We start from the raw sequence: 23,724 nt of genomic DNA, 5'->3' as shown, positions 1-23,724 counted from the left end.
CTGACCTGTGACATTGATCTTGAGTTCCAGGCAGCGGTCCTGGGTGACCGGCACTGTGGACCTTTTGGTGACCACACCACTCTTGACTGTCTTTGGCATGACGGCCCCGGTGCTGCTGCTAGGACCTGAATCCGTGCTGGTGTGACTGGGCCAGCGCTGACAAGGCTCAGCAGTGCCCACCGCCTTCTCCCCTGGCAGCCGCAGGAAGTCTTGCACCAGCTGAAGCCAGTCAAAGATGAGAAAGACCCTCAGGTTGTTGAGGACCACCGTGAAGCAGGACGAGTCCCGGGTGGATCTGCAGGAACATATTGTGTGTTACTACCTAACACCAGCTAAAAGATCCATTTCTACTTCTGTTTGGACAACTGTCAAGTGATACCTGTAATGCAGTTCCAGCTGCAGTGACGCCCGGTTAGTGCCAGTTTTGGAGGGCTGCAGGATGCAGTCAAAGACATTGCGCCTCGCCCCATCAACTCCAGCAGAGCTTGCATTGGGCCCGGTGCAGCGAGTGTCGTATGCCAGCAGGGAATGAGACACCAAGTTGACAGACTTGGATCCATTGGAGAAACTCTCAAAGAGCAGCTTGGATTTCATAAAGTCAAACCTGTGCAAGAGAAATACAAACCAAATATTAAAAAGGCATCATTGGTAACTCTACTGTAGATAAAGTTCTTAATACGACTGTCAACCATGACAAAACACAGCAACCCAGTCTACAACCAGTCCATGAAAGCTATCTTCAGTACACATTTCTGAGCACACCCCCCACATCCATCAGCAATGCTGATGAGAGCAGTGAAACAGATTCTTAAAGAGCCCCTATTAAGCTTTTTCCCATCTTTTTGTGTGTTATATAGTTGTTTGTGTATGTAATAGATGTATAAAGTACAAAAAAAACATTTCACTCCAAATGGAGCTCTCTCCCACAGATGGCACTTTTTCTCAACTGCCAGAAAACTTGTCCACATTCCTGTTTGAAATTCCTCAATTAATGATGTCACTGATTGAGAATGCCTGCCCAGTTTTTCATATGTCTTGCCCATTGCACAGCCCACCCAGTGGCTTGTGCTTGTGGCAGAGCTCAGACAGAGTGTTTCAGGCAGAGGAGCTGCAGCAATGGGCAGTATAAGAAACATATGTTTCCTGAACATCAACACATGTAAACCTATTGTAGTAGACCCCAAGAGATATTCAAAATGACACTGAAAAGGAGTATGACAGGGGCTCTTTGAGCTCATCTGGCAACACAGAAGCTGTAAAATGATTCGTGCCTTCACACTGTGTACCATGGTACTGGCCTAAGACCTGGTGAATGTGTTGTTGTGTGAGGCTTTGAGGTCATTGATATTATTTCAGTATGATTCTGGATTTGTATTTAATAGAAATGCTGGCATCTGGACTTCTGTGAGAGAAGTCAGCGTGAGAGACGATTAGGTTTGTGTGACCTGAGAAGTTTCCATAGTACATCGCATGTATACTTCATATATTTGGGAAAAAGGCAAATCTAAATTAAATCTGTATAGGGCTGTAAGAAGTAGAGTAGGTATGATTGTTGCTTTCGCTGTTCTACTCCGGTGTACAAGCTTAAACCGGCTTGATTTGATGCAATCCAGCATTTGTCATTATGACACAAATTAAAAAGTAGCCAACATCCATGACCTGTTCCGACAGCCTCATGGCCCTAATTCCAATTTACATTGCATTAGTAAAAAGCAAGATGACAATGTGATTAAGATGGTAATATGTTTGTTTAAAGGAGGCACTAGCGTTTGACAGACCATGAAGGAGATGCCAGTAGAGGTGGGAGCTTCTCTTTGTTTACTAGAAATTTCATGTGTGTTTTTGGGGTGACGAGATGAGACATGGCAGAGTAAGTCTCAAAGAAAACCAAAAATGTGCTAATGTCGCAATACTTTGGATTTGAATCCGCTGAAAAACAAGATGTAGCCCTGCTGACTGTGGTGGCACTTTACTCTCTGCTACCTTTTCTTCTTATTTACGGTTAACTAGCATAAAGGTGCATTAGTGCCATCATGTAGACTGGAGGGGACTCTCCCAAGTGAGTCAAGTGCAACATAAAATTGGGTATACCGGTCCAGTCTGGTGTTTGGCTTTCATATCAAAGCAGGCCCACCCTTGTAAAAAGAAAGAAAAAAGGCCCACCTTGCTAATGAGTGTTTCTGTTCAGTGGGTGTGGGGCTGTCCAAGAGCTCCAGACTGACATCCATCATGTCCACAAGGAAGGACAAGTTGGTATAGACATCTCCACTTAACACAGTCTGAACAGAGACAAAACAGCAGTTCATCAACTAAGACATACAGGGGACTACTTGGAACAATGACATCATAATATTGACAAAATGATCATTAAAAGAGACAGAGAGTGTCCTCAGAAAAAACTATAAAAAGTATAGACATGTTGCATAGGCTGCAGTAAACAACTCTCTCACATAGGTGCTGGGGTCCTGCAGGTTGTAGGGCCGCAGAAAGTCTTCCACAGGCTCCCCCAGGTTGTTCTCCAGCAGCCCTCTGATCAGCTGGTAGTGCTCCAGGTCCAGAGAGCAGAGAACTGATGACAGGCTGCCGTGGATGGACATGTCAGGTACTGCATGGCTCAGTTCCCTGACAACATGAACCAACACATTATGAGTATGGTCCTACACTGACACTGCCTACATTCATAAATGCTGTCTCAAAGTAAACCAAGCCATGTCTCTAGGGAACAACTGCTCTCTATAAGCCAGCTCCAATACACATGGAAAAGACTTGCATCAGTGTAAAACAGGAGGCATAATGCTGAAATATTAAAGCTCTGTGCCAAGCAGTGGGACGCTGAAGACTCCACACTAGAGCCAAATGATGCTAATAAATACTGGACTTCAGCTGGTAGGAACGAAAACTCCAACAGGATGCCAACGTTAGTCTATTTCAGCTGCATGTATAACAAGGCAACTATTTGATAACGTGTAAGCCATAACAAATTAATTGGACAAAAGTACAAAAAGTTGCATTGTTGCAAGAAAGTCTTTCTCCCCATAGTGGTCAAAATGACTTGATGCAGCTTTATCTATGCTAATGAATCTAACAAAAATATGGGTGGTGTTTTTAAACTCCACTTGTATTTTTTTTTTTTTTAGATTATTTTTTGGGGCTTTTCCCTTTATTATAGTGACAGTGGATAGACTTGAAAGGGGGAGAGAGATGGGGGATGACACGCAGCAAAGGGCCACAGGTCGAATTCGAACCCAGGCCGCTGCAGGACTCAGCCAAAATGGAGCGAACGCTCCCACTGGGTGAGCTAGAGGCTACCCTGGAACTCCACTTGTATTTTGAAGCATTAAGGAGTAACACGTTTTAAGAAAATTTAATAAAAGTTTGCCATTTATTTAGCATGGTGTTTCAACCTCTACTCATCAGTTTTTGGGAAATAAGCTGTACAGCAGGAGTCACCAATTACATTAAACCTTCAGCCCGTGTTTCTCAGCATTGTCATGTGACAGGTGCAGTGGAGATGCAAGCCTATATGTTTTGTAAATAGGTATGATCAAGTGTTTTGGCCCTGAATATGTACCCAACACATTAAAACATAGAGTTAAGAAATGTAGAAATTTGGTTTCGGTGTAATAAACTATCTCTTAACATGAAAAAGACAAACTCCATTGTGTTTCATTCCAACAAAAATCAAATGAAAAACAGGCATGTCTGTCTTAAAATAAACAACCAAATTATTGAAAGAGTAAATACCACTAAATTCCTTGGTGTTTATATTGATGAATGTTTAAATTTTAAATGTCATATTGATCATCTAACAAAAAACTGATCTAAATATGTTGGGTTATTTTTTAAGTTAAGACATTTTCTCCCACACTCAGCACTTTTCACCTCATACAAAACGTAGTTTGAGCCTAAACTATTGTAATTTCATATGGTGTAATACTTTTCCCAGCCACTTGAAAAACCTACAGATTTTACAGAAAAAAAATCATACGGCATTAACATGGTCCGAGCACAATACCTCGAATCATCCTCTATTTCGTTGTCTGAGTATATTAAGGCTTACCGAATATAACGTCTTTCAGAATTCCTGCATGATATTCCAGGTTATCCATAGGTTAAACTACGGTTTGTGTGAGTTTATGCCAATAAATCGTCCACTGCACACTTATGACACAAGGAAAAAACACCTAATTACTGGCAAAAAAACAACGGTTAAAACGTACGAGCCGGAGTATAGTTTGTAGGGGACTGCAGATTTGGAACGAGCTTGATGAAAACTTGAAAGTGTCGTATTCTGTCTCCATCTTCAAGAAAAGCCTAAAGGAAAAATTGCTCATAACATATGATTGCTGATTATTCTTTAAATGCTATAGTTTGTGCTGGGATCGTCTGTCGGTTTATAGTATTTATCTATGTTAGTTTAAGTATGTCTGTATTTTGTTGTATTTTCTATTGTCTATTCTGTGTTTTTGGTTTTTTATATTATCTGTTGTTGTTTATGGCTATCGGGCCCCCTCCAAAAAGCTTTTAGTAGCTTATTTGGGGTTCCCCATTTCACGTGGCTCATATATGATCATTGTACTTTATGAGATTGTGTTTAATGATACATTGATGACGTGTGAAATAAACGTGAAATAAAACAACAGCTTCAAGCTACTCAATTTGAGACACCTTATTTTTTCACTCTGTTGGGAGTGGTGGAATCAGCGATTGATCAGAGGTGGTACATAGTGAAGCTTCTTCCCTCACAAATGATCTTTGGCTGAGTACAGACAGCATACAAACCTGATAACAGCCAAGTTTAACTTGGGCCTTTTTTTTCCAGTTACTCACGGAATTCACATGAATTAGTAGTAGGAGTAGGAGATAAGACCTGACGCCAGCTGTCAGTTCCTAATAAAAATCAGGAGCTGCAACTTTAATGTTTTGGTCACTGCTCCTTGATAATTAGTAGGTTTAGCAAACTACAGTGGGGGAAATAAGTATTTGACCCCTTGCTGATTTTGCAGGTTTGCCCACTTACAAAGAATGCAAAAATCTACAATTTTAATCATATGTACATTCTAACAGTGAAAGACAGAATCCCAAAGAAAATTCCAGAAAATCACATCATATGAATTTATTAAAATTGATAACCATCTGATGAGGAAAAACAAGTATTTGACCCCCTGGACAAACAGCAAGTATTCTGGCTCCTACAAGCCAGTTAGTCTTTCTTTAAGACACAGCCCCAATCCGAACCAATTATCTACATCAAATATACCTGCCTCACCTCGTTACCTGTATAAAAGACACCTGTGAACACCCAAACAACCAGCATCCAACATCACTACCATGGGCAAGACCAAATAGCTTTCTCACGGACATCAGGGACAAGATTGTTGATCTGCACAAGGCTGGGATGGGCTACAAGAGAATCGGAAAGCAACTTGGAGAGAAAAGATCAACTGTCGGTGCAGTTATCAGGAAATGGAAGAAGCACCACACCATCGCCAACCTCCTCGGTCTGGGCCTCCACACAAGATCTTGCCTCGTGGGGTGTCCCTGATCATGCGAACGGTGAGGAATCATCCCAAAACCACAAGGGGGAACTGATGAATCAACTGAAGGCAGCTGGGACCACAGTTATAAAAAGAAACGGTTGGTAACACACTACGCCGTCATGGATTGAAATCCTGCAGCGCACGCAAGGTCCCCCTGCTCAAGAAGAAACATGTACAGGCCCGCATGAAGTTCGCCATTCACCACCTGGACGACTCAGAAGAGGCCTGGAAGAAGGTGATGTGGTCAGATGAGACCAAAATAGAACTTTTTGGCCTCAACTCAACTCGTCGTGTTTGGAGGGCAAAGAACACCGAGTACAACCCAAAGAACACCATCCCCACCGTCAAGCATGGTGGTGGCAACATCATGCTTTGGGGGTGCTTTTCAGCCAAGGGGACGGGACAACTCCATCGTATTGAGGGGAGGATGGACGGGGCCATGTATCGTGGAATTCTGGACCGACATCTCCTTCCCTCAGTGAGAGAGCTGAAGATGGGTCGAGGATGGGTGTTTCAGCACGACAACGACCCTAAGCACACCGCCAAAGCAACAAAAGAGTGGCTGAAGAAGAAGCACATCAAGGTTCTGGAGTGGCCTAGCCAGTCTCCAGACCTGAATCCGATTGAAAATCTTTGGAGGGAGCTTAAAATTGAGTTGCCAGGCGACAACCTCGGAACCTGAATGATTTGGAGGCTGTCTGCAGGGAGGAGTGGGCCAACATCCCTGCCGAAATGTGCACAAACCTTGTCACCAACTATAAAAAACGTTTGACATCTGTGCTGGCCAATAATGGCTTTTCTACAAAATATTAACATGGTGTTTGTCCAGGGGGTCAAATACTTGTTTTTCCTCATCAGATGGTTATCAATTTTAATAAATTCATATGATGTGATTTTCTGGAATTTTCTTTGGGATTCTGTCTTTCACTGTTAGAATGTACATATGATTAAAATTGTAGATTTTTGCATTCTTTGTAAGTGGGCAAACCTGCAAAATCAGCAAGGGGTCAAATACTTATTTCCCCCACTGTATGTATATTGCCAACCTCAAACTCGGGAGTCATCGGCACCGGTGTGCCTAAATAATGTTTACATTCAGACACTTTTCACTCTCATAAGCAGTGAAAATGCTGCACTTTCATTTAGGAGAGCCGTGCTGCAGGCTGAGGTGTCCAAACTAAGTAGTGTAGTGTAAAGAAAGACTGGATTTCATCGACTTAATTTTAGTCGATACAGATCCTTTAAAATATGCCGAGATTACACTGGGAACACATGGTAGTGTAAATAAGTACCTGATCGTACGCCTGGCCTTTCACACAAAGCGATCCTTCTCTCTCTCTCTCTCTCTTGCTCTCTCTCTCTCCCCGATAGAAAGAGACGGGATGAGTGGGGAAAACTGTGGTAATTGTAGTCTATATGTGGCCGTGTGCCTGATCGCGTCTCGCTGTGAGAAGTCAAGACAGCCAAAATCACCATAAACCTGGCTGTTTTATTTTGAAATGTGTTCTATTTTTGTAAAGTATCCGGCTGCACGGTGGTCTTCCTGTATGTGATTACCTGCCTAGCTTGACACATACACTTGTGGCCGTAGAGATTGGATAACATGGGCGCTGAAATAGGCTGCTATACATGACACTTACACCTGCGGTGTGTTTCTGGTGTCAGCCTCAATACCAATCTTTAGGATTGGCTTTGGCCCACAAGCCACTATTGGGTTGGGACTGTTGTACAGTATAAGGTAGAAGTCAAATGTTTCTATCAAGTATGTTATTTAGACAGAGATACCAGTATGACAACAATAAAAACAATTAGACAGACAAGTGGAGACCATGTCCAGAACCATAGCCCTCCATAATTTGATTCATTGTCAAAAAGGCCATAACTTTTGCCACCAATAAAACTAAAAGCAGGGCATACTTGTCCAGGTTGCGTTCCACTTTAAGCTTGAGGCGGCAGCAGTCTTTTAGCAGGTTGTCTCCGGTGCGACGGACAGAGTAGGAAGGAAAGATGAGGTCTGAGGATTCGGGAGGATTACCACAGGGCAGACGCTCTGCAGCAAATATATCCATCTCCTGCAGATCCAGAGCAATGCAGTCCAGCAGGCACACATGCTCTTCTAATGGGAAAAACACACAGAGTGGCACAAACAGCAATTTATTTTATTAACAGCTATTTTAGTGTCTCAGCTCTACCTCCTACATTAAGTACTTGCACTGATGCACTGTATGGCTCTTTCAAACTACACAGCGATGCTAACCTAAGCTGTGAGGTTCATCCACCTCAGAGGCCCTCGCTGTGTCTGGGGCCTGGGGCCTGCCGAGGGAAAACCCTGTGGAGGAGGAGGAACTGGAGGGGGGGCTCTTAGGCTTCTGCTCACTACTCCTCCCTGTTGCACTCCGCACACGCTCCTTTTTCAAGAGAGAAGAAAGAGGTGAGACATTGCACATCAAATCCAGTTAGCAATATGATAATTACATAATCACAGAAGCACATACTTAATTTTTAAAGAGGCCAAAGAGCACAACATAAACACGACAACGTATTTAACCATGTTTTTATAAATACTAATGACTCCGTTTCTATGCCTTGTTTTACAATTGGAAAGACCTTAACAATCCTCATTATTAACTTCTAAATAGTAGAGGACAGTGCTAAAACTCAAGGCTCGGGTTGTGCCAATGATCAGTGTAAGAGAACAGGTGGTTTTGGCCTGTCAATGTACCTACTGTTCACTAAAGGTGATAGCTCACTAAAATCCTCTTTAAGAAATAACTGAATGACATTATGCCATTACCTTCTGAGCCAGAAGAAAACCGTTCAACACAGCAGGGAGCTAGTCTTTTCTACCGTTTGTAACTTAAATAAATAAGTCTACCTTTTTACAAAAAAGTATTCAAGCTATTATTTGTGAACATTTTAATCCAGTGGGTCAAACACCGGGACATTCTCAATGACAGCAAAGTAAAAATCAAATGTGATTTTTTTTTATTCAATATCAAAAAAATATACCAACTTTTGCCAGTAAGTTCTCTGATCAGTGTATTTAGTGCATGACTTAAACGGAGATTAACACTGATTAAACCAAGATGCATGTACAGGCCAGTTGATGTTGACAGTTAGGAGAAAAAATCATAAAGTGCAGGGCTCCAGACTGTGATCAAATGGTTGCATTTTGTGACAGATTTTTGAGACAGTTGAAGTATTTTTTACAACAACTCGCACATATGCGACCTACAAATTTGACCACATTTCAATTTCATGTTGAAAAATGAGAGAGTTGGCCAATGTGTGTGAGAGGGGGAGGGTCCGGTGAGTGATTAGTTAACTGTGTATGGCGAGTGGATTGTGCCACGGATAACCTACTGAATGAGACGGTCGTGTGACTCTAACGTGTGGAGAGACTACATCGTTGTTGATAAGTACGCCACCACACGTACGCGTGACTGAGATTAATTTTTAACATAACGTTATTTCCGATTCTGGGTTGAGAGCAACAAAAAGCTGGACACAAATTCCCTTGTGTTTACAATTACTTGGCCAATAAAGCTGATTCTGATAAAATCCGAAATATAAATTTTGTATCTTTGCAGATAGCAGCCGATTTGAGTCAAAGGCATGATCTCACTGTGTGGGCTGGCGCTGCGTTCTTCAGTTGGCTCTTACCCAGGCAAAACTATGAAGACCAGCTAAATGACTGAATTATTTATTCTTTCATGGGTAAATGTCACTCAAGTACCATCCTGTTTCCTGTAACGTTAGTAGAAAACCCTTAATAGTTGTTTGTTTGTATTGTTTGAGGGAATGGACGTTCATTTTTGTTGCCCTGGCAACTGTAAACATTCAGAGTGGGCAGAAACGGAAACCTTGATCAAGCTACGTTGTTTGTTGATCTAATTAATAATTTCTAAGCATGTTATATATTATTATCCACACATTAATTAGTAAGACTAGCAAAAGAACATACACACAATGAGCATATATGCACTGTACTCGTGTTCAATTAAGTTAGGGGAAAAGTAAAGTCACACTGACGGCGACGGTGTGCAGGTGGTGACGAGGAACTTAGTTCGGCTTTAGTTAGTGACAAAGTGTGTATCACACTGTTGTAAGGCAACGTACTTAGTTTACACTTAATTTGTATGTGAATTCTAACATATACCACTGCCACATGGCCACCGGAAGATGTTTTTAACATGCACTCACCGCCTAGTCGACGCTGGTCTCTCGCCTGGAGTCCCTATCAAATCCATTCAAATATCCTCACGGTTTGGCAGCGACAGGGAGAGTAGCCTGCTCCTTCTACTGGTAATCCCTTAAATGGCACAATCCATGCATCAAAAACTGTGTGGGTAATGTCATCTCCACTTGTGTCTGTCACTTTCGTAGTCACGCTTATTGTCCGTAAAAGCCAACCATGGCGAAACATGCGCTTGCTGTTGCACAGAGCTGTTGTTATCCTGTTTCTGTAAAAATCATGACGTTGCAGTCCATTATTTATGAGTGGTGATCCGCAGCCGAAGTTCATTCATTTTGTTTAGTTAAGACTGTACATTGGCAAGGAAAATGCTGCATGGTCATTGATTCTGCAGGTTTCACCCAATCACATGTAGGACTTTTTAAGACCTTTTAAAGACACTTATGAATGAAATTTAAGACCTATATGACAACATATAAAAAAAACTAAAAAAGTCAGATGCCAGATGTCACATTTTTGGACTTTTTCAGTACCAAAATTACCAATATTCTGCTTCTGTTCACAACAGTCCACCCTGGGCTAACACACTGGACTCACCACTCTCCCCCCTATCAACCTTCCAGCCTCCAACAGTTGAAGAAATCACAAAACTTATCACTAAGTCCTAACTTATCACTACTTGCAGCCTTTTATTCATCCTGATCCTCTTCGACCTCACCGCAGCCTTTGACACCATCTCCCACACAATTCTTCTGGAATGTCTGGCTGCCATTGGGATCAATAACAATGCACTAGTTGGATCAGGTCATATCTACACAACAGAAAACAGTTAATTTAAGGGAAAACATTTTACATCAAAAACCGCCACAGGACCCATGGTGTTCCTCAGGGTTCAGTGCTGGGATCCCTGCCCTTCATTGTCTACATTCTACCTAATTTTGGGATCAATATTCACTGTTACGCCAAGATACACAACTCTACCTCTCCACAAAACCAAACACCTCTCTTCCCTTACCTCTCCACAAAACCAGACGCCTCTCTTGCCCCCGTTGCCCTTACCTCCTGTCTACAAGCTATCAGCAACTGGATGTCAATCAATTTTCTCAAACGCAACGGAAATAATATAAAAGCGAGGTTTTCCTCATTGGTTCAAAGTCCACACTCTCCAAAACCCAACTGTTCACCATATCAGTTGATGTCTCTCCGATTCCCACCTCCTCCCAAGTCAAAAGTCTTGGAATCATTCTATCAGCATTATCCCTCTGCTTGCTTTTAATGTTTTGTAAGGTGTCCTTGGGTGTCTTGAAAGGCGGCGGCAAATAAAATTAATTATTATTATTATTATTATTATTATTATTATAGTCTTAACAAAGACTCTAAGTTGTCAAAAAAAATATCTCAAGCAAACATGCTAAGGGGCCTCCAGGTTCCTGCGTGGTGATGTCATTCAACAAGGAGCTTCTCCACTTCTTGTATTCCCTTGACATCAACAGTGTTTGGGTAATTACCTTCACTGCCAGAGGGGGGGGGCATAAAAGTTTTGCACACCAGTTTTATGTTTATCAGTTATGAAGACACTTATGTTAAGCTTGTTAGTGTCATATGTGATGTAAATGTGTGATGTATGTTTTGTTTTTTTAGTCTTTCTTGTCTTAGTTGTTGGTGCATGAATTTTATATGTTGTAGATTGTATATGTTGAGAAATCTCAATAAAAACTTAAAAATGAAGTCATACAACCACAGTCAAGGAACTTGGAAAGTTGGTGTATTTCTTTAGATACATGCAACACATGTTGCAGAAAGCTCAGTCTAACACATAACCAACCCCAAACAGAAAAACTGCAAACCAGTGCTGGACAATATTTTGTTAAAACTAAAGCAATGTAACACCAAATTATTTGAAACTGTATCACCAGAGGTTCTGAAATAGAGGATAATTTATCCTTAACCCAGACCAAATGCTCTCACACATTTCACAATTGCTTCTAAGGGCAGCTAAGAGTGACACTGTTTTGTCTATGTTCAAGAAAACATTGACATAACTGTCATCTGTCAGCTGCCTGTAGTGTGTTATAGGGATAGTTTCTGGTACTGCAAAACTTGGTGTAGGATGAAATTGAAAGGTAAAACTATTGTGACAACCCTTTTCCACACCAAAGCAAAAGCATGCCATTGTACCTTGTAATGGGATGGATCCTTGTAGGAATTTGCATGCAGTATAAAATTCTTCACAGAAAAACACAAGATGCATATGAAAGAGTGTACCTCTTTCCAAAAACTCTTATCTCCTGTTCTTCACACAAGACTGACTGCTTCATGTGATTGTTGGTGATAAGACACAAGCCTGGAAGTGGCTTAAAATGTAAATTTGGTCACAGCCTTAAACCCAAACTAGTAAAATAAAAATAAAATAAAAAATCTTATTTACAGTTAGCTGGTTCATGACTAGCTCTTTATAAGTTGAACTCCATATTAAAAGGTCCAATATGTAATATATGCTACTTGTAGTACTCAAGTTAGTTATTCGCAAAAAAATGAGACAGCCGGTGAAGGGATCCCGACTGGTGCTAACGCCGCCATGCTAACACATGGTAACTGCTAATGTTACCAGAGAACCAGGCAAACGGGCCACAGCTGTTTACAACCACCGTGACGATCATGTGACAGAAACCACAAGTTTGACTTCCTCATAATGGAATCATGCTATTTCACTTTGGCAAAAGAAACCTGTAGCCTGAAGTGTTAGATTGGGACAGAGCTTACATTCTCTACAGGTTGCCCTGCAATGTATGTAACATTATGTTATGGAATATTCTTGTGGCTAACGTTACTATTGCCAGCTTCAAGGTTGTGATAAGATGATTCCCACTTTGTTACAAACTGCAACCATAATGTGTAATGACGAGTGTATAGACAAGCTGTATCACAGGGTCTGGAAAGTAATAATACCGGAAATCTCCCCCCTGCCAAAATTCTTTCCCCGCTTCTGTTCAGTGACCGTAGCCGTCAAACGGTGACTGGGTACAAACTACTGCGAGGTCGGGGTCTTTTTAGCGGCTGTTGCAGTGACGTTTAGCCAAGAAAGGGTGGCTGTCAGTCAGGCACAAAGCTCCGCGATGTCGAAGTTTAGTTGATAAAAAGTGACTGTCAATCGGGTACAGAGCTCCACGAGAGCACAGGCTTTTATAACTGTCAACATAGCAGCCTCTAGCTACTCCTCTGCGCTGTGGAGTAATGTCTGGCAATGCAAGACTAGCTTCTAGCTGACATTGACATTGTGGGACGTTGGGTTTAGTGCAACCTGGCAACCCCCTTGAAATTTGACGCTGGGGAGGAGGCTCTCTCCAGTATTTTAAATTTGGACTGCAGTAACTATTTTAAATGCTAGCTGTCAGAATTACATATTAGACCTTTAAATCATTTTCACTTCCTTCATTACAGGCATTATTAGAAAATGTTTTGACATAATCATGACTGCTGTTGAACACTAAAATGTATTCACTGTTGAATTATAACTACAAAATGTACACAGTTGAATTAAAACAATTAATTTATTTCGGTTAAATTTAAAACATCTGAGTCAAAATAAATCATAGGTACATTTTTCAAGTGAGATTGAAATGATAAGTTTTTTTAAGGTTTTTCATATAATTTGAACTCAAAACACCTTAAAATATATTACAAAAACATAATATAAAACCATGGCTATCAAAATTATTTTCTAGTATTATAGTATCCAATTAGTATGATTTTAGGAAAAGGATTGCTAAATTTATGCAAGATAAGTATAATGTGTTAATCCTACAAATCAACTGTACATATTAGTTATGAGCAGTTTACAGTTATAAGGGTTAGATGGTTGTGGGTGGGTACAATAATACATCATTAATGAGGACAATATCTATTGCAGAACAGGTGTCCACTGCTGCAACTGCTGAGATGTCAGGTTGCATTATCCCACCTTTCACTGGCTTAACTCAGAGTGGGGATGGTGAACGTGCAGCTACAGTATTTCTCCCTCTCAGATCTCCCCACCGGAGAGCGGGATTAATCACAGTGAAACAGTGTCAGCTGCTGTGTGTTCTACCTGTGTATTCTACAAACGAGCCAGCAATGGTGCTTTCACGGACCAGGGCAGGGGTAGAGCGTTCGCCTGCCAATCGGAAGGTTGGGGGTTCAATACCTGGCCCTGCAGTCCTTGGGCAAGACACTGAACCCCGAGTTGAGATTTACACTCCGCACTGTGCACAGGCGGCACCTTTTACTGCAGCCTCGGCCACAGTGAATGGTTCCTGTACTATGTTAAAGAGCTTTGAATAGTTGTTAAGACTAGAAAAGCGCTTTATAAATACAGTCCATTTACATTTAGCTCAGCCCCCATGGGCCATTTATGAAAGGTTTTGCGGCGGAGAGGGGAGATCAATTTGTTAGCTACCACAACGCAGCTGGCCCGAAACAGTTTTATGGGGAGTGGCGGAGCATATGCGCATTACCAGAGTGGATAGACAGGACGCTATGACTGGGTTTTTCACTCCAGTTCTGCAGCATGCCTCCTCCGATCATAAGCGTCAAGGAGGTAATCCTATGACCTGCTACAAAAGCAGGCGGAGGGTGGGCGGAGAAGGGTTTTTATTTCTGACCCATTTGGGATCTTTGCATATTGAACTGATGTAATTATTGCAAAACATTCCATATGCTAACCATCAGGCATCTCTATCTCTGAGGGCTCTCAACATTCTTGGACTGGAGAAGAGGGGCGCCGATCTCATATCAAGGGGCGGGCCCCTGCCATATGAGTGGATGCTTTACCCTGAGTTGGTAAGGCAGATTTGGACTCATTTGGACCTCGGGAAGGTGGAGGTAGATTTGTCAGCCAACCGGCAGAACACCCACTGCCCGCTGTGCTTCTCCCTAACGCTGCGAGAAGATCCGCTGCTGGGTGTGGACGCATTTGCACATGTGCCATGGCCAAGAAAGCTGCTTTTTACATCGCTCCTCTGTGAGAGGGTGAGACAGGTCATCCTGATGGAAATGACTCAAATGATAGCGGACCGGCCCTAGAACATTCCCCAGTTGTTGGGGGCTCTGTCTCAGGAGGCGGGGGCGATAGGCGTGCTGCCCACTCAAGCCAACCTCTTCAGGCCTGGCTCCTGAGAGGGACAGGCTGAGGAGGGATGGACCGTCTGTACAGGTTGTGCATACTAACCAGGCGGCGAGGGCAGTTATATTTATATATAAAGTTATATTATTCAATATAATAATTATTTTTGATAATCTTTAACTACTTTTGATAGGCTTATTTGTAATGCATTTTAAGGTGTTGCAACTACAATATTGTCACCCAAAATTAACAAATCAATCATTTAACTGAGTTTGGGGAATCAAGTTAACTAGATAAGAATTAGCAGGTTCATTTGAGGTAGCTAAAATAAGAATTAACAGGATAATTTCAATTGAAATGACACTTAAGAGCATAATTTTAGCCAGTTTATGAGACTTAAAAGGTTTGCTTTAGCTGGCTAACATCCTACTAGACTGGATTAGTTAAGCCACATTTTAATAATAGGGCCCTGGACTAAATCTCATCTGATACATCTGGACCGTTTCTTTAAACACATTACATTTACACAAAACCACAGACAATTAGAAACGTTGACATGGTATAGTTATGGTACCACACTTTACTGTAAACCATCAGGCAATGCTGTATTCATTGAGCATTTCAGATCAGATTCACATAATGAGGCCAGTTACTAAAATAAGATGATGAAAAATCATCAGTGCAGGATTTCAACTGCTTTTCAGTGAGCCTGCTATGTGGTTGGTAGTATGAAAAACCAAGTGGAATGATGTAATCATGAATGTGAGGCACTTGGGTACCATTCAATGCATAAATGAATACAGTAAATTAGACAAAAAGAAGAGACGGCCAGGGCGTATTGCATGGGTAGATGAACGGGCTGCGTGACTCACCAGAGAAGGGAAAAAGGCATGTGCCATGGTGAGTTTCTCTACCTTGTCTCGGAGGGAAAAAGTCCCATGAGCCCCAGCTGGCAAGAAGCAGTTCTGCACCCTCAGCTGGCCGAGGTTGGCCACAATGACCCTTGGCGAGCGCGAGCTCTCTGGGATGAGAATAACTGGAGCACCGGCCTCAATATCCAACAGAACCCTGGAAGCCCGCTGAGGATGATCCCGCACCTGCAGGGAGAACGAGGAGACAAAGAGCAGAGAGAAATAGGAACATGTTTTGAAAGAGAGGGGAAAAGGACAAGAGAAGGTAGAGAGAAAAGACAGAGTAAAGAGTAGGGAAAAATTCAATATACCCTCTTAATTTACATCTCATTCTGTGATGCTCTTCACCGTAATTTTTTTAAAATCAATTTAACTGAGAATTCACATCAGCTTCAGTTCTTGGTATTTTAGAAAACGGCTAACATAAAGAGACACAGCGCCGGTCCAGTATGTGACTCTATCGTGGTTAAGAGCCCCAAATGGCATTACTTACAGCCTGGCCCTCCATTGCAGCCCTCTGCCTGCCAAGGACATCCTGTAGCTGGGTGAAATGTTGGATGAAGGCCACCACCTCAGCCTGGAAGCGCTGAGTGTGAACGTACTGCACTGAGGCCATTTGCAAAGACACCTTGATGTCACATTCCCGCTCCAGGTGAGGATCAGGCTGGCCATACCTGAAAGGACATGGATAGAAAGGTGACTTAAAGAAATACTTCTTCCAAGTTATTAAGTACCATGCAGAATAATTTTATGTTATGAGATTTACTTTTGGATGTTGAAAATAAGTGCTTCCCCTCCTCGTGTGGTGAAGCGCTCTCGATAGAGATCACCATGTGGGGTAAGGTCACTCAAGGACAAACTTCCTAAACTGCCTTGTAATGCCAGATTGCCATCTAAATTATAAGACACAATGTGGTAACATTAAACAGATTATTTTCACAAGTCAACCTATTTAAATCAAAGACAATTGTGTTGTGTTGGTTTTTTTCTAAGCACGGTACATTTTTTCATACACACCCAACATTTCCAGATGAGCAGATAATTTTGACACACTTGCTCTGGCAAGCTCGTTGAGTTTCTTGTTCAGTACAAGAGACAAAGAATGAACCTAAATATGAAAACATGGACAGGTTTAGACATGAAAATTCATTTCAGAAATGACTTTTAAAGACACACCAAGAAAGGCAGAGGGACACTAGCAATTAGAATGTTAGTAGTCACCACACTAGATGTTGTACTGCCATGCAATAACCAGCCATGCATTAACCAGCTGACAACCGTAACTTTTATATTGTTGATTAATCTATTGATTATTTTGTCATAATTCCACTGAGTAATGCCCTTGAGTATTTGTTCTATATTTTACAAATCTATCCAATGATTGTGAGATATTTCTGAAAAGTGTCAACTACTGTGGTGCTGGAGGAAAAGTCAGTAGCTATCATCCTCTGGGCAAAATACTTTAGATGCCTGTACAAAATGTAATGACAATTCATTAAATAATTAAATAACATTCATCAATGTGGTGGATGGACAGATGAACCATTACCGTCCCTAGAGCAATGCAGCTTGTGTGGCTTAAACATAGAAATAACACTATTTTTTCAGATGGTATCTGCAACATTTGTTCCTAGTGTACATCCTAACCTGTATCCTTTGGACAGCCCAGCCATTACAACAAGATGCACCGAGTCCAGTGGCCTACCTTTAGGTCGACTTTAGTGTTGACGGCCTCTGTTGTCTCCTCCTCACTGATGTCTGGCTCATACAGAGGATTTCCTGGCTCAGGTTGAGGTGACATAGGGAGCCCCTTCACTGCATGATTATTCGCTGTGGAGCCAATACTAAAGAAGTCCAGGATAACCACCCAGGTCTGCAGTGTGATCAAAATGTCCAAGCAGTTAAAGTCAACATCGATGCTTCGTCCCACTCTGCCATAGCGTGTTTTGAACTCTGGGTGGTTCTGGTCCACCAGCAGCACATTGATATGAACTAAAGAGTCATCAAAGTCTGGGCTTGGCTGTGGGGACGGTGTATGGTGGGTAGGAGAGGGAGGTGGAGTGCTGGGACAGTCCGGGTCCCTCTTGGATTTGCGACTGCTAGCTGAAGGGGTGCTGGGATGCCTCTGGTAGAGCTGGAAGACATTCTGGGCTTCCTCTATGTGTGCAGGCAGTGAGCGGGGCATGTCTGGGTACAGGGCATTGGATGATGATGGACAGCTTTGGGAAAGGTACTCCTTTGGACTGAAGGTGGAGGGCTTGGGAGCTCCGCGAGACACCATCAAATGTTTGTACTTAGACTCAGGGTTCGGCTCCAGGAGGTCCTCCATTAGTAGCGAGCGCAGAGCCAGCTGGACTGATAGTAGATGAGGGTGGTCTTTGGTAAAGTCTCCCTCAAGATCTTGGAAGCGCAGACTGACCAAGCCCTGGGATCCCTGGGTCAGGTCAGCACTAAGCTGGACCTGCAATTCTGCCACGTGTAAGGTGATTTTTAGCTGAGTGAATGAGGTGTCAAGAGCAGGTTTGTGCATGTTCAGAGGCAAAGGAGAGGAAAGCGACGAGTGGGTAAAGCTGATATAGGGAGGGTCCCTTGCAAACAGCCCTCCCTGCGGGTCAGGAAAGCGGTGAGGTCTGGTGGAAGAAGGAGTTGGTGGAGGGGGTGTAGGCGGTTGACTGGGTGTGACACGTTGCTCCTCAATCAGGGACAGATTGTCCAATGTCTGGAGGACCTGTTCATATACAGGCTTGCAAAGGAACACCTATAACCAGTGTCAAATATTTTTACAATTAATTACCAGTCGGTAACCTCAAATCAAAAGTTTCATGTAAAGGCTCTGCACACTCACACAGATGTCACGTATTCTGGCTGATTCCCCCTCTGCTCAACTAGAGGATGGGTAGCGCTATGCCGAATTACACTAAACTCCATGCATTAAGAATGATATAAGTATAATGTGTCCTTCCCTTAATAAGTGATGAGATGAGGTGTAATGAGCCAAATTAATTATAATTAGCAGTGTAAGTTTACCATGGGTGTGCAGGGCCTTTAAAAACATTGACCAACAATTCTGTTCTAAGTCAGTTTTAAAAAAGGCTGCTACATTTGGCCAGACCTTTGTCTGAAACAGGCTTATATAAGAGACAGGTCTTTATTCCCAATTTTTCCACAGTCAATGTTACACAATTGTCAGACAATAGCGTTCATATCCACTGGAATTATTATACCTGCTATTAACAGAAGTCGTGTCATACTCACAATATGTACAGTTGTGGCCAAAAGTTTACATACAGTTGTAAAGAACATGTAAGTTTGAGTTTCCAATAATTAATACAACTCCTATTTTTCTGTAATGGAATCATTGGAGCACATACTTCTTTGTCACAAAAATCAGTCATGAAATTTTGGTCTTTTTTGACTTTATTACAGGTCTTCTGAAAATGTTTCTGGTCATTGTGGCCAAATAGCTTGCAAAAACAAACTTCAGTCGAGTCTTAAGGTGCCGCTTCTGGAGCAAGGGCTTCCTTCTTGCACGGCAGCTTCTCAGCCCATGGCGATGTAAAAACACGCTTAACTGTGGACAGTGACAGCTGTGTTCCATCAGCTTCTAATTCATTGCAGACCTGCTTTTTGGTGGTTCTAGGTCGACTCCGGACCATTCTGACCAATTTTCTCTCCAAAGCAGTTGATAGCTTGCGTGATATTCCTGATCGTGATCGTGGCAGTGACACAACTGTTCCATGCTCTTTATACTTACAAACAATTGTTTGCACAGTGGTTCTTTGGACCTGTAGCTGCTTTGAAATGACTCCAAGTGACTTTCCTGAATTGTTCAAGTCAATGATCATCCTCTTTAGATCCGTGCTGAGCTACTCAGACTTGTCCATCATTACGTTTGTGGTTGAGTCTAATGAATGTTTAAAATGAGCCCTATTTAAATGGGCTCAGAGATGTCACCAGCTGTAGTCAATCATAGTGAGAAGTTAAAGAGGTAAAGAAAAGCAAATTTGATTGATATAACTTTATCACCACAATTGATCGTTGAGGTTGCTGTATGTATATTTTTGACCCAGTAGATTGTCACATTTTCAGACCCATAAGACCCATAATATAGTCAAAAGAGACCCACATTTCAACACTGTTTTTTGTGACACAGAAGTATGTGCTACAATGATTCCATCACAGAAAAATCGGAGTTGTATTAATTATTGGAAACTCAAACTGCCATGACATACATGTTCTTTACAATTATATGTTAACTTTTGTAGCTCTAAATGTATCATTTAACTCATACTATTTGTTCTACTTTATAATTTTATTCAGTGTAAACTTAAATGAAACTCAACCCTTCCTGCATAGATCACATTAAAAACCTCCCAGTAGATTAATGGAAGTAATCTCTTTCATGGTAGCTTTTGTGAAACATCTGCAGGAACTGTTGATTTTCATAAAAGTTAATTTAACAGTGATGGAAAGAATGGTAAAGTAGGTTGGAATTCATGAGTGAATGTAAACAGTATTTAGAGTAGCAGAGCAGTAGAGTTGTGAGAGAATGACATAACTGTTGTACTGATGCGTATTAATGCTGTTGTTTACTAATTTTATCTGTGAGGTAATAGAGATAAACTAATTCCCTTTCTATATTTTTTACTAGGGATGTCACGAGAACTGGTACTTCGGTACCAAAATTCTGAAAAAGTAACGATACTCGTTTTTCTACAATACCGGGGGATGCCATTCTTCCAGACCTAATGGGGGCAGTATACGCTTACAAGTGCTCTAGTCTGCCGCTAAACACTGGAGAACGCCTACCAGCACAAAAAAGCAGAGCACCTCATCTATGTGCACGGTGCACATTGACGGCTTGACAGCAGTCAGCCTCATAGCTACGATAGCTAACATGACGGACATTAGCTTACTTTAGCACTTGTTTTAGCGGACCTCTATAACATTAGTTAAGTTAACTTTAACCAGCCCGGTTCTATGTGAAAGAACAACAACGGCAGAGACTACAGACTAACTAAACATGCTTGCTGTTTGGGAGTTCCGGGTGAACTCATGGAAGACGTTACCGTACGCTGGCTGTGTGGTGTCAGGTTTCAGAGCAGCGGGCTGTGTGTCCAGAGGACTGACGTTTTCTCCAAATTACATGTAACTCACGCTCTCCAAACCCCCTCCACTCTTGGTACGTGACATCCCTATTTTATTTTTTTTTGTAACTGCTCTTTCTATATTCAAGTTGGCAACAATGCAAATGCTGCTAGTATTTGAGACCTGGACATTATTTGAATACTGGCTTGTATTGAAATATTTCCAGTATTGTTATGTATACCTGAACAGGGTTGACAAATTTGCCCTCAATTTTCAGTAACCCTTTGCTCTTGCACGGGTCTTCTGTGGTGAGGAAGGTAAACTGGGTGTCTTCTTCAACGGGAACTTTTTCCAGTGTGAACTGTATAGTGGTGTCTTTCAATATATGGAAAGCTGATGAAGAAAAAAAAATGAGTGAGCTTGTGTCACAAGCTGATTATAAAATGTATGTTTGCATTATATTGCATTACCAAGCACATATAATCTAGCATTTGGAATACAACTATCCTTAAAATATCAGACATTCTCACCTTTTCCGCGGCTGAGGGATTCAAAGAAGTCATGACGCGTGAACTGTGGTTCCTCCTGATTAATGCTCTTATGGTGGGATGGTGACAGGCTGCCAGCCTTTTCCCCTTTGGGTGCCATCTTCAAAACCAAATGACTCATGTTGACTGAATACAGTCGAATATCCTTTACCAACACCTGCAACCTCTCTCCTTCGGAATCTTGCCCAGTAACAAAATTCTGGATTGTTATGCTTCCCAGATGACCAACCAATAGCTCAGGGTGCCCAGGTTTACGGGGAATAGACACAACTGGTGATTCAATGCTAATATTAAGGGTCAGCTTCACCAAGAATGTGTCTAAGGTGGATTCAGGCTCCTCCATGGGAAGATCCTCCTCATCCTCAAATGGATAACTGCAGCTCTGACTCTGAGTTCGAGTTCTCCTTGAGGGAGTCTCAAAGAGCGATACCATACCGCTGTACTCTGCTGTCTTGGTGGCTAGAACTGTTGACACTTTGGTGGCAGCATTTTTCAGCATGGAGCGGAAATTGTCTTCTACCTCATTGGCAGACAGACTCAGCTCCTTCAGGAACTTGGCTGAGTGGTTATAGTGCAGCGATGCCATTTGTAGTTGCAAGGAACACTCCCCTTGGGATTTCTCCATAAGGCGAAAATTTAAAGCTTCTGAGGGAGAACCTCCTGTGTCAGTAAGGAATGCTAAGCCGTCAGGAGTTGAGCAGCTGTCAGCACTACCAATGCTGACCACAAACTGACTTCGGCTTCCTTCTTGGGTCAGGTCCACCAACTGCATTGACCCAAGTGAACCATTGATGTCCAACCGACTACCCATGGACACATTGACCTTGGTGCCAGTGATGCTGGCAGTGGCGATCTTCAACCCTTTCTTCTCAGCACCCAGGACAGTGCCAGTGGACACGGTCCGAAGGAGAAGCAGGTTAAGACGGTGGATCTCCACGGTCAGCTCTTTGTTCTGATCATAGGTGGCCTGATATGTCCCCTCCTCTTCCTCACTGCAAGGCTGTGTTGTATGTTGTTGCACTGACGAAGTCCAGGTGCTTTCTTCTTTGGGGAAAGACTTCTGGAGAAACTTGAGTAGCTCCACCACGGTCTCAGGGTTGAGAATGATGTCCAAGTTATTGACCTGCATGCTTGTCACCTGAAGGGAGCTGTCCAGATTCATGGAGGGGCAATCCGAACTCACAAACTGGTATTCAAGCTTAATTAGGGCCTCCTGGTCTTTGAGAAAGGAACTGAAGGGGGAGATTCGGTCCACGGGCATACCAGAGGATGACTCAGTATGATGGCCCTGGTGCCCGGGAGACCTACCATCAGACAACACAGGGGACGAAGGCTGGCTCTCTCGGAGGCTGCCTGTGGGTATGTCAAAACTGAGATTCTTATGAGAAGCCACAAGGAGGTCGAAGTCTGAGCCATAGGTCTGTAAGGTGTCCACCAGCAGAAGACCATGGACAGTCAGAGAGACTTCAGCATCATAAGGCCGCTTTACAAAATAAGCATTTGTGCCAAATACTTTCAGTACAGATATGTAGCGGCCATCACTTTCTACACCAAGCTGCATGTAGTTAATGTTGAATTCAGCTAAAAGTAGTCGGGATTCCACCAGGACTTCCCGTGTGTGCTGCTCTAAAGTCATCACGCTCTGGGTCAGGTTCTTTGCTGAACCTTGCAACTTCCAGGAGCTGTCCTCCCTTTGAAAGATCTTGTCATAGCGGAGAGTAAGGGGGTCAGGAGACCTTATATTTGGGCCTCTCTCTTGGCTTTTGTCCCCTTCACTCACAGATGGACTGCTTAGCCTAGCCAAACAACTCCTAAGAGCAGTCATCTTCTCAAGATTGATATGGACCTTGAGGTCTGGTAGAGTTCCTGACAGGACAGCCCCAGGGAGCTGGGGGTCTGATGTGTAGCGGAGTCTCTGCTCAAGCTGCAACAGCACATTAAACTTCTCCACCACATGAGTAGGCCCTACCTCACTCTCTTGAAGATGTTTCCAGTTGTCCTTACAGCGACCAACCATTATCTGCAGGTCCTTAAAGGACAACGAGTATTTTTCGTAAAGTTTTTTGCTGTAGGCTTGTGAACTTTCAGGGGATCTGAGGCTGGGAAGTTCAGGGCTTTTGAGCTGCTCGGTGAAAGGAATGTCTAGTTCAGGTGGAGGAGACTCTGGTGGGGTGGCAAGGGGTGTCTGGTACTCATCATCACTCATGTCTTCCCTTTCAGGTTGAGTAGCTTTTGAGCTGGCCTTAGTGTCATCTTCAAATAAAACAAATAACAGGTATGAGCTGAATTAGATTTATTAATTAATTAATTAAGATATTTGGGTATATCCTTTTTGTTTTAC

At 42.5% G+C, this 23,724-nt stretch overlaps 1 protein-coding gene across 6 annotated transcripts in view; it reads right to left on the bottom strand.

Moving 5' to 3' along the window:
• The window catches only part of vps13d (vacuolar protein sorting 13 homolog D), a 117,185-nt gene that overhangs the window by 58,159 nt on the left and 35,302 nt on the right, over positions 1–23,724 (bottom strand). For 5 of the 6 annotated variants that reach the window (XM_028583732.1, XM_028583733.1, XM_028583737.1 and 2 more), the window contains 13 exons: positions 21,366–23,636; positions 21,077–21,228; positions 17,453–18,505; positions 16,765–16,855; positions 16,514–16,640; positions 16,241–16,421; positions 15,709–15,933; positions 7,798–7,948; positions 7,458–7,656; positions 2,451–2,622; positions 2,164–2,279; positions 380–604; positions 6–295 (listed from right to left, as the gene is read on the bottom strand). In XM_028583732.1, the coding sequence (XP_028439533.1) occupies positions 6–295; positions 380–604; positions 2,164–2,279; positions 2,451–2,622; positions 7,458–7,656; positions 7,798–7,948; positions 15,709–15,933; positions 16,241–16,421; positions 16,514–16,640; positions 16,765–16,855; positions 17,453–18,505; positions 21,077–21,228; positions 21,366–23,636 (5,253 nt within the window). The remainder of the gene's footprint in view (positions 1–5; positions 296–379; positions 605–2,163; positions 2,280–2,450; positions 2,623–7,457; positions 7,657–7,797; positions 7,949–15,708; positions 15,934–16,240; positions 16,422–16,513; positions 16,641–16,764; positions 16,856–17,452; positions 18,506–21,076; positions 21,229–21,365; positions 23,637–23,724) is intronic. The other variant, XM_028583735.1, reaches the window with a different exon arrangement.

The sequence above is a fragment of the Perca flavescens genome, chromosome 7 (genome assembly GCF_004354835.1).
Source record: "Perca flavescens isolate YP-PL-M2 chromosome 7, PFLA_1.0, whole genome shotgun sequence".
NCBI classification, from domain to species: Eukaryota; Metazoa; Chordata; class Actinopteri; order Perciformes; family Percidae; genus Perca; species Perca flavescens.
Note: the sequence above shows the minus strand (reverse complement) of the source record. Positions and strands in the feature narration are given on the sequence as shown.